A 16,220-nucleotide genomic window follows, 5' to 3' on the forward strand; every position below is an offset into this window, starting at 1 on the left:
ATCTGATGTGTGTGACTCCTTGGTATTGTTGGCAATACCATGATCAGTACTGTTCAGAAATAGCCAAATTCACAAACACAGAATATAATCTTCTAGGTCTTAATGCATAGAATTTCTTTCTCTTTTTCAAATTTCATAATTTCTCCTTTTTTCCCCTCATCCATCTTATCTTTTTGCTCTATCATTATTATTTGAATTCTCCCTTTAAAGAAGAAAAAAAAAGATCTTGAGATTAAACACTATCACTTAGTTATTATTACAGTATCATTAGTAAATGCAAGTTTCTATGGATCTTGATCAACAAGGACACAGCAATAAAAAGGGTGATTTTCTGACAAAATGAAAAAACTAAATATCCACTTTAGATCATAAAATAATACAGCACATGGAAGAAAATATTCAAAAGATAAGAATATTTTAATTGTCCACAATTCAATGATTATATGCCAGCCACTTGTAGGTCGTTGAATTGGTTTCATATATTTTTAACCCTATAGCATTTATTATTTGTTGTTATAAAATGCTTTTTATTATAGTAATCACAAATATATAAAAAGTTAGAAGTAAAAGTTGCCCATTACTCCACCATCCAGAGACAACTACTGTCATTATTATTAGATATTATACTTTCAACATAAATGTGATTATAGTATATCCTCTTAGACATCACTTTTCTATGTTAGTAGCCTCGAATATCATTTTATAGAGCTGCATATTACATATGGAGGTATTTTAAGCTACTTAATCAGGCCACCTGGATTTCCACTGTTTCGCTGTCTTGAACAATGACACTGTGTATCCATGTGTTACTATTTTCTTTGGCTTCCTTCTTGGAAATGGAATCCCTTCTGTCAAGGTGGACTGACAATTATAAGGCTCTTAATGCACATGGCCTACTTTCCAGGGTACTGGCACCAATACGAGGAGATGCCTTATAGACCTTTGTTGTCTTGAGCATTCTGCTTAATGTTGTTGTCGCTCATGAATAGCCTTCTGTAAAAGGAGGGTCAAGGTCAAGTCCTGTGTTAGCTTGCATGTCTCTGTTTATATGTACAGTACAATCGAGAGAGAGAAGAATAAAATGATTTTGTCAAAGGTATAGAAAATTGAGAATATGAATTTGAAAGATGCAAATAAAGGAAGCTGGGTACTTAGCACTGCATATAGGGGGTTTGTAAGATGTGGTCTCATTTAAGAGACAACGAAATGGTATAAAATGACAGGGGATGGTAGGGGATGTTGCAAAATACTTGAAGAAGAATGTAGGACTTTATTTTTTAAATTAAAGTCATCAGCTATAAATATTTTAATTGACTTAAAAGTACTAAGGGAACAGTGCTTCTTAGACTCCCCTAATATGTTCGACTATTAAAATATTTTTGATAGATGTCTTAGACCATCAAAATATTGTATCCTGTTGTGCACAGAAACCTTTCTTTGTAAAGATACTTATGCATATTGATGACCATCTTTCAGTTATTCGGTATGAAATTCAAAGGCATCCATTTGAGCCTATTCATATTTAGTAGAATTGAATTTTTCATCTGTGTATATGTAGAGAATGGGGGGATTAAGCTTAACTATTTGGAAGAAAACTAATATATTTGGTCTCAAGAAACTGGTGGTGAAAATATTTCTAGATGAAAAAGATTTTTAAAATAATAATGAGTGTTCATTTATTTTAAGCTTCAAGGGGGGGAACCCTAAAATTGTAACAGATTGACTAGAAGACAGAGTTTAAATGTATTACTCAGGGTTTCACTCAGCCACACTGCCTCTCAGTTCCTGAGCCGTGTCTAATGAGGAACAATGAGGACTTAATTCTGATTTTTCAGAGGTTTGTTTGGAGATACCAAGACACTGACTGGAAATGCCAGTACTGTTCACCACACACGAACAATGAGTTTTACAATAAATACCTACTACAAATTGTGCCTTAAGAAGAAGAAACTATCTTTTCATCAAGAAGAAACATTAAATCCCTTTTCTCTGCTTCTTGATGATGATAGAGAGAAAGCTAGAAATAATACCTCATGGACTATCATCCATCAGGAAAAAGCAATTAGACATGTGTCATGCATGACTAGGAGATATGTATGTAGTTGACTACATACTCATATTGATAATATGAGTTTTTGATATTATTGATAATAACTCATAATACATACTCATATTGATACCCCGAAAGTTACTCGTTCCCATTTTAAACAAAGGTCCATAATATATTACTTCAGCTCCATTCATTTTTATGGCTAAGAAATAACATTGCTATGATGTTAAATTTGTGGTAGAAAGGATTTTTAAAAGCTCTAATATAATGATGCATTACCAGTAATTTGTAGTTCAATCACAGACAGTACTTCAGTTGTATACTTTAGTTTGCCTGATTTTAACTGCAAATTGCCCTTTAGCTCTAGAGTAATAGATAATTCCCGATAAAATCAACCTGGAACAATCTTATTAGCCTCCCCCCTGCCCCGTTTTACACAAACTTCAAGTGGTTATTTTGTAATCACTTAAAATGGTTTTGGAAAATCATGAAGGAACTAATAATTTTGACTATTAGTTTCTAAAGTCTGAAAAAAAATTTAAACAGGATATTTTTGAAAAGCTATTGTGGAGAATGCACTTTGCATAATATGTATCAGAACAAGAAATACTTTTGCTCTGAATCACATTTACATTATTGATTAGAACAAGCTCCTTTGACTATTCTTTTCTTATGTGATAGATGTATTTTTCCTAAATAAGTTCTGCTATGAAAACCAAATAAGCCAGCACTATGAGGAAATGTAAATGAAATTTCAAAAATAATATTTGAACAGCTCTTGTAGCTATAACACTTTAAACTGAGAAGTTCCAAAACTAAAAAAAAAACTGAGATTCTCATTCCCACTTCTTTTCCCAAAATGCCCTCAAATTTTAAAGACTTTTTTAAAGTAACATGATCCTTTTATGTCAACTTGAACCAAAACATAAATTTGATTTTTAAAGATCTTCCTCATGTTCTAAATTTGAATTTATGATTTTGCTAACCAAACTCTCTCTTGTCATTTTATAATTTAAAAATTTATGACTGCATATCTTATTCAGTGACTCTTTGATCTGTCCCTAAAATACAGTGATTCATAAACAGCTCTATTAAATTTTCATTTGTTCATACATTGGTTAATTTATTTATTCAACCAAATGCTTCCCATATTCCAGGCACCGTTCTAGGCACTAAGAATTAAGTCTTTAAAAAGCAAGGTCTCTACCAACAGGGAGCTCGCATTCTTGCCCTGGTTAGTATGCTGAAATCTCAAAGCAGTTTTCTTCTTAAAGAAGTTAGCCTAAAGCAAATTCACCTTCTGCTCGTGAATCAAAAAGTTCACATTTCCAGACCACTTTATATCTAAATGAACAGTTACAGACTATTAGCAACAAATACAAGAAATAGATCTGTAAACTTAGCAGCAAGCAAAGCATTTTATCTACTAGAATTCACCAGACTATGGAGTTTAAGTACCTTCAGAGAGACTTACTTAGCATTGACACAATCAGCGTTTGTATCTAAGTTAATATCCCAATTTCACTTGCTACATTAAAAAAAGAAAAAAAAAAGGTAACATCTAAGTATTGGCTGAAAACATTAGGAGGCTTTAAAAAAATTCTTGGAGAATTGTTATTATTTATAGTGGCCTGCCCATATTCACACTAACATTATAAGACTATCCAGTGGAATAAGAAGTGTGCTGTAAGCATGCGACACATGAGACACGTTTAATTTCTCCACTGGAAATGGCCTTTTCACTGTAAAGTGCAAGTTTACTTTGTTCCCTTAGTGTTCTGATTTTCAAATGCCATATTTGCACTTGCAGATTGTTTGTTGTATCATATTTTACATTTTAATTTTGGTGGAAAACATCTCCATTGATCTTTCGGATGATGTCATGCAGGGTTTTTGTTCTTCCTTGTGAGGCTGGAGGGGCTCTGGCCTGCTGTGTGCTGTGGAAGCAGAGAGACTGAATCACATCTCTGCAAGGATGTGAATAGGCTGTTTGATGCCTGTGGCTTGCTGGGAAAATCTATAAACTTGGGAGTCAAAAGGATCACTGAGGGATGGTTTCTTTATCTGTAAAAGAGGCATGAAATATTTGTTCCTCCTACATCAGAGTTTTAGTGTAAGGATTGAGTATGACAATGATACCATTTTGCAAAAATCATACACAGTTCTGGAAGCCATAACTGGTATTATTCCAATTTTCTGTTAGTGTCTGCTCACCAATATCAGTATAATCTGTGTACATGTGTTTGAATAAAGGATGCATCTCGTCAAGATTTGAACTATACACTTAAATGACTCCTTTGTTTTCAATGTGCCGTTTGCTTATTTGGGAGCTAGAAGGAAATTATGAGATTCCCTTAATTACTGGTCACCCATATTAAACAACAGACACTGAGAAGTGGCTTTCCAATAACAGAATTCATAATAAACCCAGTAGAGATAGAAAACCCACTGGGCTTCAGATGTAATACATTAGACATGACAGAGACGCTTTAATGAGAGTCATCAATTACAACTTCTTCTAAACCCAGGACAAACATTTTAGCACTTCCTCTGGGGGTGAACCCATGCCCGAGCCATTCATTGAGTTCTGTGGCATGCAGTGAGGAGTGTGGGAAATTAACAAGAACGTGGAGCCCTTTCCAGTAATAATACAAAATGATTAAGAGGACCTGAAAAATCAATTGACTAATCAATAGTGTGTAACTGCTTGGAGCATTTCCCCCATGCTAATCAGCCATTAAGTTGTTTAAACTAAATATGTTCCGTTTCCCCAATTACTGAACTGATTTACAAGACATGGTCAAGGATGTCAGAGTCTACAGGAGCCAGATTCCAGAGCATTTGTCATTGAGAAAGACGGAAAGAATTTATAGATGATCCTCTCTTGCTATGGATTCTGATGGCTCTTGAGTGGGACGATATAAGAGGAGCTGTCCCCCTAGTCTGCAGACGTTGGTGAATTAATATGGCCTGCCCAAGTTCTAAACATGTGCATTTGTTTGGCAATGTGGCTGTGACCTTGATTGAATTCAGGAGCAGTGGAGGTCAAAATAATGAAAGAAAACATCTATACACTATATATGTTCAGGTCTTTAAAATGTTTTTTTAACTTCAGCCATGGTGAGAAGCATTCAGCAAACAAGACTCCGAATTCCAGACAACAAAAGGTATTCTAACAAGACCTGGGAAGTGGCATATTATTACCTATCCGTAAAATGCCGGCAATTCTAGTGTCAAAACCATGCGTAACTTCTTTTTTTTTTTTTTTTTTTTTTTTATTTAAGTTGAATGCCACTGTGGGGGAAAAAACAGCACTAAGAAAATAACTTTAAACAGGGGGGAAAACTTTTTTATTGATATGTTTTACTTTGCTGGCAGACCAGAGCAAAGGTTTTGTGAACATTTAAAAGATGAAAAAGGTGAAGAATCCCAGAAGCGGTTTATCTTGAAGCGAGATAACTCTAGTATTGATAAAGAAGACAATCAGGTTGGTTCTCAAGTTTGAGAGTGGCTGACGTTGTTGTTTTTGAAGGTGGGCTGACTTATGTTCTTGTCGTTCTGTTCTCCCCTTCTCCCGCCCCCAGCTCCCTCCACCCCGCCTCCAATGCTGACTGTCCTCTTACCAACCTCCTTGCCCCCTCGCCTCCCCCTCTGGCCTTCAGTGGGTAGCCAAGAGAACATGTCCTGATTGCTTCAGCCATGGCTCTGTGTTGGGCTGCATGGGTGGTGCTTGGCGCAGTCCCTGCTGCATGTGTTGGGCGGGTTGGGAGGCCACCAGCCGGAGCTGTCGGGGAAAGCTTTGTCATCACATTTCCAGATGTCTGTGTCACTGTGGCAGTCCTTCCACTCCTACAGCTTTGCCCTTCAGTTGTGCACAGATTGAGCTGGATTCTCAATATGGACCGATGGCCAACTGGTGTAGCTGTAAAGAACAAACCTTGTTATGGTGAGGACAGGTGGATTTTGCAACTCTCCTAAAATAAGTCTTCACAGAAAAGAATCAAGTTCATGTTTTAGTCTCCCCACTCCTCCTTCCCATGTTCTACTGTCCATGTAAACCGTGTGCTTGTTTTGCATGAACTGTAGCAGAACTTTCTCCTTTTTGCATATTTTGCTTGTGACAAAACATTACGTTGTCCTAGAGTAGCCCTATTTATGGTTCCTCAGCAAGGGTGGAGAGACTTTGCTAAACCTCTTCTCCAGACTCGGGGTGGGGGGGTGGGATCCTGGGTAATTAGGAAGAAAACTAAGTGAATGGCAAAAGAAAACAAATATTAAACAATAATTAGAACAGTAGGGAGTTATATAATGCCATTACAATTACACTTTGTGTCTCTGACAATCAAAATAGATTTTTTGAAAATAGACTTTGCTTTAGAATTCTTAAAGCTAAGACAATATGCATCTCGCTGAAGTTATTATTTTAATGGCTCTCAGTGAGTCACTGGAAGCCAGTACGTGCATCTCTGACGCACTTTTTTTTAAAAAACCTGTTTGTCATTTGTATCTCATTTCTTCCTTATCCCCACCACTACCACCATCAAGCGACAAGTAGCTCCTGTTGACTCCAAGCCACATGCCTGTGTCGTGTACTTAGTGGGCGTTTGTTGAATGGATGGATGAACGTGGTTAATGCAGAGCATTCTGTGAGGAATGGCAAGAAGACGATGGGAGGGTCGCTGAGATGCAGGCAGCGGTGCAGATGCAAGGCTGAAGAACAGTCCTCATGCTGGGTTCTTTGGATTGTTACTTTAGATTCCTTGGCATTGACCTCAATCAACAGGCTTTTCAAATTTAGCTTCTACCTTCTATGCAGAAATGCAGGGCACAGGATCAGTCAGTCACTGAGTAAAGAAGAAACACAAATTAGGACGTGGAGACATCAAGTCCAGTTTCCTTTCTGCCCATTACTTGCTTGGTTCCCTTGTTCTGTGTCTCTAGTGCCCCGGTTTTCAGAGCCATTTCTTCCCTTAGCCGCCTTGAACTAGCCACTTCCTCAGCATTCCACCTTTGTCTAAGGACTCCAAAGCATACAGCCTAGCAAAGGAGACAGAGTCCCTCCCTGTGACCCACGTCATAGCTGAGCTGGCTGAACACCTGACACACGTCCAGGTGCTTTCATTCTGGAAACAGCTGTACTCCCTGCATCCAGTGGGGAGACCAGCAGGAGCAGTAGACACCTGCCACTGCGTGTCATGCACACACACAGCACACCACACATGCCGGCACTGCCTCCTTAGGGACCAGAGGGAATGAGACTCTTCATGCTCCATTTATTTAAGTGAACATTTATTATTCTCGGCTGACAGTTGCTTAACTGCAGATTTCCAGCAGCTCAACTTGGATAACCGTACTGATTTCTTTTTTCTGTTCAGCAAAACAGAATGCATCCCTTTAGAGATGACAGACGAAGTAAATCAATTGAAGAGAGAGAAGAGGAATATCAGAGAGTGAGGGAGAGAATATTTGCACACGATGTGAGTAGTTGTTTTAATTGCCTCTTTAGTGCGGTCCTTCCCCAGACAGCCAGCTGGTAGGACTCAGGAGGCTGGAGCCAGGGATAAATCCAACGGCAGCTCACCAGAGGTGTTTCTGGAAGAGGACCTGGTTCAGGGAAGTGACGGAAAAGTAGCCAAGGGTTGTGTGTGTTCCTAGGATGTGACCTAAGGGGGAATAGAGGCGTGATTTTGGTCACTAAAACAGACCCAGTGAGGTTGTCAGATTTGAAAAAAAATGCCTTCACATTCATATTAGCCCGCAGACAGCCAAGTGTTGTCCTTCTAACACTAACGTGGAGCAGAAGAAAGACATATAAAAAGGAAAGAGAATCTGTTAATCACATACATAAACACAGAGTTTTCTGCTTTCTTAGCAAGCAGAGGCATTTTATTATATCGAACTTAAATGATAATACTCATCTTCCCCCTCAGTTTCACATCAGATTAGGTCTGTGAGCAGTTTGTCACAAGACAATAATCATAAAATGATTTCTTTTGTTCAAATCCCAGCAAAGAAAATGTGGTGGGGGATTTTTCTATCCTTTTACCCACTGTGTCCAAAATAAAATGCGATTAAACTAAATAAAAATGAAAAAATGATTTAAAACAGCTGGATTTAAATGCAAGAAAGCTAAAAGGGCAAGCGAGGGCCATAGCTTTTCCACGCCATGGAATCATGTGGCAGCCTCTGAAGATGTGGGCTCTTCCCTTTGTAACCATAGAGGTGGCAGCTCCTTGGTGCAGACCTTCTGTGGCTTGGCTGGGTTAGGTGGGCCATCCTACCTCCCGTTGGGATTTGCTCTGGAGGCCATTACCGAGCCAGACTAGAGACCTAGGCTCCACCGCTTAGCATGGAGGAGGACTTCTGACCTTGGAGGTTTCAGGCCTGAGCCAGTTTCCCAGGTCCTCCAGCTCGTGCTGGATCCTTCAGCATGAAGCTGCACTGGAAATTCAAATTCCACCAACAATGCGTTTCTTTCATGTTGACACAGGTTTCTGTGATCTCTTCTAGATCCTCGCTGCCTTTCTTGGATACAATAAAATAGAACTTTAATGATTGAATAATCTGGCTCAGAGCTCTGGAGTTAGCAGAGTCTGAGAGAGGTAGCTGTAGAAGGATACTGCCCACGTGCAATTCTAGAAGATTCTGCATATGTGTGGGCTACTTAGACTTTTCTTATGATTAGAGTTATTGGTGGTGCAAAGGATAGCCTGACACATGGTAGGCTTTTAATTGTGTTTCCTGGATAAAAGGACGAAGTAAGGAGAGGCTCTGTTGTACTCATGGTAGCGTAGGGGTGGCCCAAGTGGACTGGGAGGCAGTGTTTCTGTCTGATGAGCTTCATGGAGAGAAAGTTTTCTGAAGGCCAGTTTATTTTTTATGCTTTCTCTTTCTTTCTCTCTCCCCATCCTTCCCTCTCCCTGCCTTACACACACACACACACACACACACACACACACACACACACACACACACAATTTCCCTCTGATTCTCATTCTGGCAAGTCATAAAATTTATAAATGAGTTGTGTTGAAAAGCAAATACTAATCACCCAGAATAATATACAAACATTATGCTTTTTTTTTTTTCAAAGCTGCGCCACATTGCCAGACTCTCAAGGGCTAGGCAGCTGGAAAAGCATCCTTGATGCTTGTCTATGAGGAGGATGCTTCCTGTGCTGCTGCCCTTCATGTGTGCATCCCCATGTCGACAGAGATGTCATCACGGGCAAGGAGGGTCAGCATGACTCACTGTACACATTGCATTTCCCAACAGCCCTACTAAGGAGATCAACAGCAAGGAACCTGGGCCCCAGGTTAAAGATCTGAGGCAAGCATTGCTATTTCACGCCTCAATAGCTAACTGCTGAATTAACATTTTTTAAAACAGTGAAAGCAGATTGGGGGCACCTGGGTGGCTCAGTTGGTTGAGCATTCGATTCTTGACCTCAGCTCAGGTCTTGAGCTCAGGGTCATGAGTTTGAGCCCTTAATTGGGTTCCATGCTGGGTGTGGAGCTTACTTGAGAAAAAAAAAGAAAAGTAAAAGCAGACTGAAGTGTAGGAAAGCTTAAACGCCAAGCTATTGCCATGGCCTTCCCAATCCATGGCATCATTTGGCAACCTTCTTCGAAATACTGTGGCTTCTTCCCCCTGCAGGAGTAGAGTAGAGGTGTGAGCTGGGTGAAAGGCTCTCTGGTGTCCAACACTCCCGGGGTTATTAATTCAAGTGGGGCACCTGCCTGTTTCTAGCACTACTTTTCCACCTGATCTTCTCCTGGGGCTGGGGTTTTTTAATTGGCATCCTGCACCCAGAGTATACTCCTAGTAAGCCTTCAGAGATTAAATAAAATCCCCGACATCATCTGCAAAATATTATGTCCATGAGTGTAGGTACATTTTTCTAAGGAAGAGATCTTGATTGTTTATCATAGTTTTACAAGTTTTCATCACCCTTACAAGACTAAGAGCCACTTTCCCAGAGGGGGGAAAAAAAAGATGCTCAGTGCTTTCTCCCTAGTCCTGCAGCTCTGTAGAAACAATGCTGTCATAAGGTTGGTGTTCCCTGTGTTTCACTATTAATTGCTATTAATTATCCCCAACCTTGACAGCTTAAAACAAACACACAAAATGCTTTTTGCCTCACAGTTTCTGGGGATCAGGAATCAGAGGGCGGCTTAGCTTGCCAGTTCTGGCTCATAGTCTTTCATGAGGTTACAGTCAAGCCATCAGCTGGGGCTGCAGTCTTCTGAAGGCTTGATGGAGTCGTTGTCTGCTTCCAAACTCACCTGCATGGTTTTTGGCAGGCCTCAGTTCCTAGTGGGCTATTGGAGATCTCAGTTCCCACTATGCGGGCCTCTCCAAAGGCTAGTGAGCATCTTTATGACCTGGCAACTGGCTTCCCCAGAGCAAATGATCCAAGAGAGAAATAAAGAAAGCCCAAGATGGAAGCTACAGGCTTTTATAACCTAATCTTGGAGCTGACATACCTTCCCTTCTGCTGTATTTGGTTGGACACACAGACCAAACTGGTACAATGTGGAGGTACTAGAAAAAAACCTTGATTGTGAATACCAAGAAGAAGGGATCATTGGGGGCCACCAGGTGTTAACAGGATATTACTGTATCTTTTATTAATGCAAACACAGGGACATAACATAGCAATATGAACTTCCTTGAATACCTATAGTAACACATCTTCCTTTCCACTTACATAGAGAGAGAACACTTTAGGGAGTCTTCATCTGTATGATTCCAGATTCCCAAATGACCATTACTACTTCTCAGATTGTCGAGGGACACAAGGTAATAAGTCAAGTATAGTAAGCCAATTATAAAAGCGATGCAAAGAATCCAGCATAAGGAAACTAAATTACAGGCATCTCCTGTCTTTCTTAGCTGGCCTTTAATTTAGTGTCTTCATGATTTAAAAACTGAGGTAATAAAAGCAGCTTCAATTACCAATTATGATATAAGTAGTGGAGCCATTCAAACAGGTTCAAATAGTGACATATTTACGTAGAGGGTTTTTTGGTTTTTTTTGTTTGTTTGTTTTTTCCTACTCGAAGTTACAATAGTTATAGAGAACTACTTCCTGGTATTTACACTTTAGCAAAATCAAAATTTAACATTAGTAGCGTTCTTGAATATTTTACAAATGTATCTTGGTGTCTAAGGTGTGTGTGTTTGTGTGTGTGCGCGTGCATGTGTGCTTTTTTATTTAGGTCCACAATAAAAATATTCAGATTATTTGGGAATTTGCTAGAAAAATAATTTCAATATAGTTTGAGAATTTGGGTAGCCTGAGATAAGGCACATTTATTATTTGAGAATGAAGTTGTTGTAAGTCAAGGCACACAACAATTTAGTTCTCAAATAAAAAATGAGTGTATTTTTGTAGTCAGAAATATTTGAAATATAACTCTTATTTCCTTTAGCAAGAATTTCAGCTTATTTTATGATTAATTCAATGCAATGTTGCTGGCTTTGGTAAGTTACATTGCTAAAGCAATATATTTGAGAAAGACATGTTTTGCCTGGAGGATGGTTTCTGAGAGATATTTATGTGTAAAGAGGGATTCTAGGAGGGGCTCATCTGCAGTCTCCCCAACATGCACTGGGATCTCTCTTCCGTGACAACCGTTGAGAAGGGCATGTGATGCCACCTGGATTGGGAGTGGGGTGTGGGAGAGAATTCTGTAACCCATTAGGCAAAACTATTTTCTACTTAAAAGAAAGAAAAAAAAGAGCCCTTTATATCTGAGAATGCAAATAAGTGACAGCTTTGAATGCTGCACTTAATTACTGTGACACTTTTATCTTTCTCTGCTATTAAAATTCGTAAGTTATATTAATAACTTTTTTAAAGTTTATTTTCATCAGCTACTGAATCACAGCCCATAACCATATCTGCCTTATTTATGAAACTGTATTGGAAGATCATGCAATAAATCTTTAGGACCTTTGCACAAAAATTGAAAAATACTCTTGAGATACGTTTTTGGGAAAGTTATCTTCAACTTGCAGGTGCCTTATTTTTTCATTCAAAGAGTTATGGCAGCTTAACTTCCCTCAAAATACTATTGGATTAATGAGTCTGAAGAGGTCAGTATGTCTTTGATCAACTCTTTCAAAGAAGTAGTAAAGTTTCAACAATTCCATTATCCAGCCAGAACATTATAAACATAATTGACCTCTTTCCAACTACAAGAGCTGAGTAGTAGTGAAGTCTTGAGTTCATAATGTATACCTGAGACAGTTAATTCCATGACTTGACTGAAAGTGGGAGTAAAACCAAACTAAAGGAAATGAAGATAGTGGGATATTTCACTTACTATAAAGAGATCTCCACAGGAATAATATCAGTGGTCCATAAATTGTATTTGTTTATAAATACAAATGTCAAATTAAAAAAAACTTAAAAAAAGATATTTTCTGAAAAGCTTCTTTCTTAATCTTTTTTTTTTTTTTTGCTTTTTGTTAAATAAGATTTTTGTGCACTTGATACTCAGGATGCATGTTAAATTCACAAAGGTTAAATTACAAATGGTTCTAGAGATGCCCTCACTGAAATGTTCAGACCACTGAGGAAAACACGTTATGCCCAAAGCTAGCCCTTTGGTTTAGTGGAAGGAAATGATTTCTCCAACAAAATATACAGAGAAACCAATATCCTGCTTGCCTCTCTGAGTAGTGGTTACATTAGCTAATCTTTTAAAAATTCAATATTGAAAGGTCCTTATTTACTTTAGTTTTTTTTTCTCTTAAAATGGACCTGTTAAGTCTCATTTTACCCATATAGAGGTCATTTATTCATCATTTAGAAAATCTGCACGTATAATATGGCATATATATTTATGGTTAGAAACTCAGTACTTTGAAAATGTTTTTTTGTTAATTCCTAAACACAGTCACTATGTTATAGGGCCATTGCACCATATTTGGTTTAGACTTCTCTTTTTCTGCTTGTTAAAATTCAATTTGATTTGCCTTTCCCCAGCTTGTAATGGTAATGGAATTTTCTCTTCCCCATGTGTATTAAACACAAGATAGTGGAGAAGTGATAGCTAGGGGAATGGAAGCTAAGAAGAAATTCATTGTTTTTCTGTGTGAAAAACAGAACAAAACAAAATATTAGATGGACTTGACCTTTTTTTTCCTAATTAGCTCCATTTTGTTCTCACATGTCTTCTGCGCACCCCCCCTGCAAATTGATTGATGTCATCTCTTCAATTTTGAGAGTCTTGCAGTCAGTCTGTTTATTTCAAGAGAGTCTATCATTGCCAGGTCATAACTGCAGGATTGTGGTTCTATGGCTCTCCTATCCTCAGGTGGATCGTGCTAAGTGCACATGCCCTGCCTTGATTTGAACCAGTCCTTTGGCTCTTGTTGGGGGCTGCATCTCCATAGCCCAGAAGAAACTGCTAGCTCAGGATCCGATGGACACATGGTTCTCTGATTCTCGAACAGTTTCATTCACATCTCTCTTCTCCTGACCTTGATGCTAAACGGGCTAAATCTATCCGTGACCTGGAGATGCTGTGATGGAAAAGTACTTGTATGCTGAAAGAGAAAGAGAATGGTTTACACTTCTAACTCTAACCATTTTTTTCCTTTTTTATTTCCACTTTTTCAAAACGTAGTACATATTTTTCTTAATTCTTTTCCTCTTGGAGGGGAAAAGTAGTTTTAAAAGCAGGCAAGGATTTGGGATCCCTCAGCACATCCAGAACGTCTGATACAATGCCCTTTTTTTTATTTTTCAGTCAGTTTGCTCCCAGGACAGCCTTTTTGTGGAAAACAGGTAAAATGAAATATGCTTTTTCATGTCTTTAGAGGAACAAAGTCTGTCATGTGTGTCCTGTATTTTCATAGATATATATCCCATATATAAGTGTGTGCTTGAATATATGTATAAGTGAATACATATATCTATTCATACATACTTACATGCACACACATGTATGTTATTTAGCATGCCTAAAAACTATTTAATTTGGGGAAATACTTTTCTCTTACTTCCAGACATAGTTTGTACATTTTCCTTATGTAAAGTCTTGACTTCTGGTCCTTCCAGAGGTCTAATTCCTGTTACCTTTACCAGGCATTACAAAGCATAAATGAACTTGCAATTTCATTGGCTTATGGACGAGACTGTTCACTGTATTTGTATATTGGGTATCATTAGCCACTTCCTGTGCCCCATAATTATATATAGCTATACAAACAATGATTGGAATAATATTGTTTTAAGTTTCTCACTCTAAACAACCTATTAATCTAACTTGGAAATCTATCTAATCTAATCTAAATTTACTAACTTGGGAGTTAGCAGGGAGGTGGTTGTTGTGAGATGAATGGGTTACACAACTTACACAAAGTTTTGAGTATATGAGCCAAAGGTTTTCAAATTTAACATATACTTTTAAGAAATAGTTCTAAACTGACATAGATATTCAAATGCCCCATTGATTTAATTGCAGCTTTTCCAAGGGGAATTAAAGAATTCCACATTAACTGTATTAATCACATTTAAGGTGCAGCAGAGTGGGCAAGGTGGAATGGAAATATGGTATCCCTTCAGAAAGTGGTGCTTAACTTTATTTCAGGGGTTGGTTTAATGGGTGTCCCTGTAAAACTGATTAAAATGGAGGCTGTTTGATTAAATTCTAGTACTTAGAGAAAATTTAAACTTGGCATTAGAGATGCTTGGGGGAAAAAAGCTATCTTTAATATTAGCAGTTAGAAATCTTTGAGTAGCTAACCCCCTCATTGAACAGCCTCTTCTAGAAGAATAGATGAAAGTAGAAAACATGTCTAAAGAAGGCATTCAAAAGCAACTTCAAAAATCCATACAGATTTAAGTGAATATTCCTTATTTACAGTTAATTAAGAATCTATGAGCACTAACATCTTAGGGATGATGATGAAGCATTCCAAAATTCTATAGTCTAACTAAAATGATGAAGTGAGTGTTTATAATTCAGTTTGGTGGGAAACCTTATTCCCTAGTCATCCAGCCAGTCATTTTCCCTGCTTTATGCCCAAATTTTATTCATTTACTTGGATTTTGCATAAAAAGACTGCTAATACACTTTAAGTGTCCCTTAGATTCAAACTGAATTATATTCATCATTACAATAATTGGTCACATACATGCATTGCATATATGAACAAGTCTTGATATTTCCAAAAAGCAAAAATTTAATTGAGTAGATTCCCTACAAAAATAAATACATTTCTTGTATACCTGTCTTTGGAATGTCAGTATTTCATTCTCTGCACCCCCCCAAAAAAGATAACTTTAATATTACCCAAAGGAAAAAAAATCACAATGAGTATATTTAATTAAATACCTATTAAACATCAATTTCTTTTATTTTCCCCTCTCCCATTCATTCTATTTCTTCTTCCTTTCCTTTTTATCTAGTATTGGCACCTCAATCCTAGGATAGGAGAAAAATCATGCTGTCATTAATTTATTATTGCAAAATTCAATATCATGCACATAAAACATAGTCCACGGGGTTGATTTGCAAGAGCAGTACTGTTACAAAAGAGTACACATCTATTTAGCATAGGGCATTTAGAGTCATTAGGTTTTATATCATAAAAACCATGTTTTTCATTTCCAGTAGGCTCTTGGAAGACAGTAACATATGCAATGAGACCTATAAGAAAAGACAGCTCTTTCGGTTGGTATGGTTTACTTTTTTAAAACTGTGTTTTCAGATTATGTGGCAGAATCAATGTTAAATATAAGTGTATTAGTGTAAAATATCTGTTCATAAAATAAATATGTTTGGTTATATCTTTGTAAAGCTTGTTACAGAGCTGGTACTGAAGCCATACTGGATAATGTGAGATATGGGACCAGGAAATTACTGCTTGGTATATAATCCTTTCAGGTTCTTCCTCTGATTTTCCGTTTTTGGTGGGTTTTTTGTTTTTGTTTTTGTTTTCCCCTCAAAGGTTAACTTTGGCAGTACACTGATTTAAGATTCAACTTTGGTGAATTACACCAAGTTAAAATTTCTCTGATAGTTTGCAATTACATATACATGCCTGATACTGGAAAAAAACACCAATGATAACTCCATTTGAGTAGTTGATTTTTAGCCACTAGTATCCATCATAATATTTCAAATATGTTTTTCAAGCAAAGATTTTATTT

The 16,220-nt window shown here is 37.7% G+C and overlaps 1 protein-coding gene across 22 annotated transcripts in view; it reads left to right on the top strand.

The window, feature by feature from the left end:
- ARPP21 (cAMP regulated phosphoprotein 21) overlaps positions 1 to 16,220 on the top strand; it is a 154,100-nt gene that overhangs the window by 61,705 nt on the left and 76,175 nt on the right. For 16 of the 22 annotated variants that reach the window (XM_027586141.2, XM_027586140.2, XM_027586145.2 and 13 more), the window contains 4 exons: positions 5,429 to 5,537; positions 7,426 to 7,527; positions 13,813 to 13,850; positions 15,682 to 15,741. In XM_027586141.2, coding sequence (XP_027441942.1) covers positions 5,429 to 5,537; positions 7,426 to 7,527; positions 13,813 to 13,850; positions 15,682 to 15,741 — 309 coding nt within the window. The remainder of the gene's footprint in view (positions 1 to 5,428; positions 5,538 to 7,425; positions 7,528 to 13,812; positions 13,851 to 15,681; positions 15,742 to 16,220) is intronic. The other 6 variants (XM_027586147.2, XM_035722310.1, XM_027586148.2 and 3 more) reach the window with 3 other exon arrangements.

The sequence above is a fragment of the Zalophus californianus genome, chromosome 1 (genome assembly GCF_009762305.2).
Source record: "Zalophus californianus isolate mZalCal1 chromosome 1, mZalCal1.pri.v2, whole genome shotgun sequence".
NCBI lineage: Eukaryota > Metazoa > Chordata > Mammalia > Carnivora > Otariidae > Zalophus > Zalophus californianus.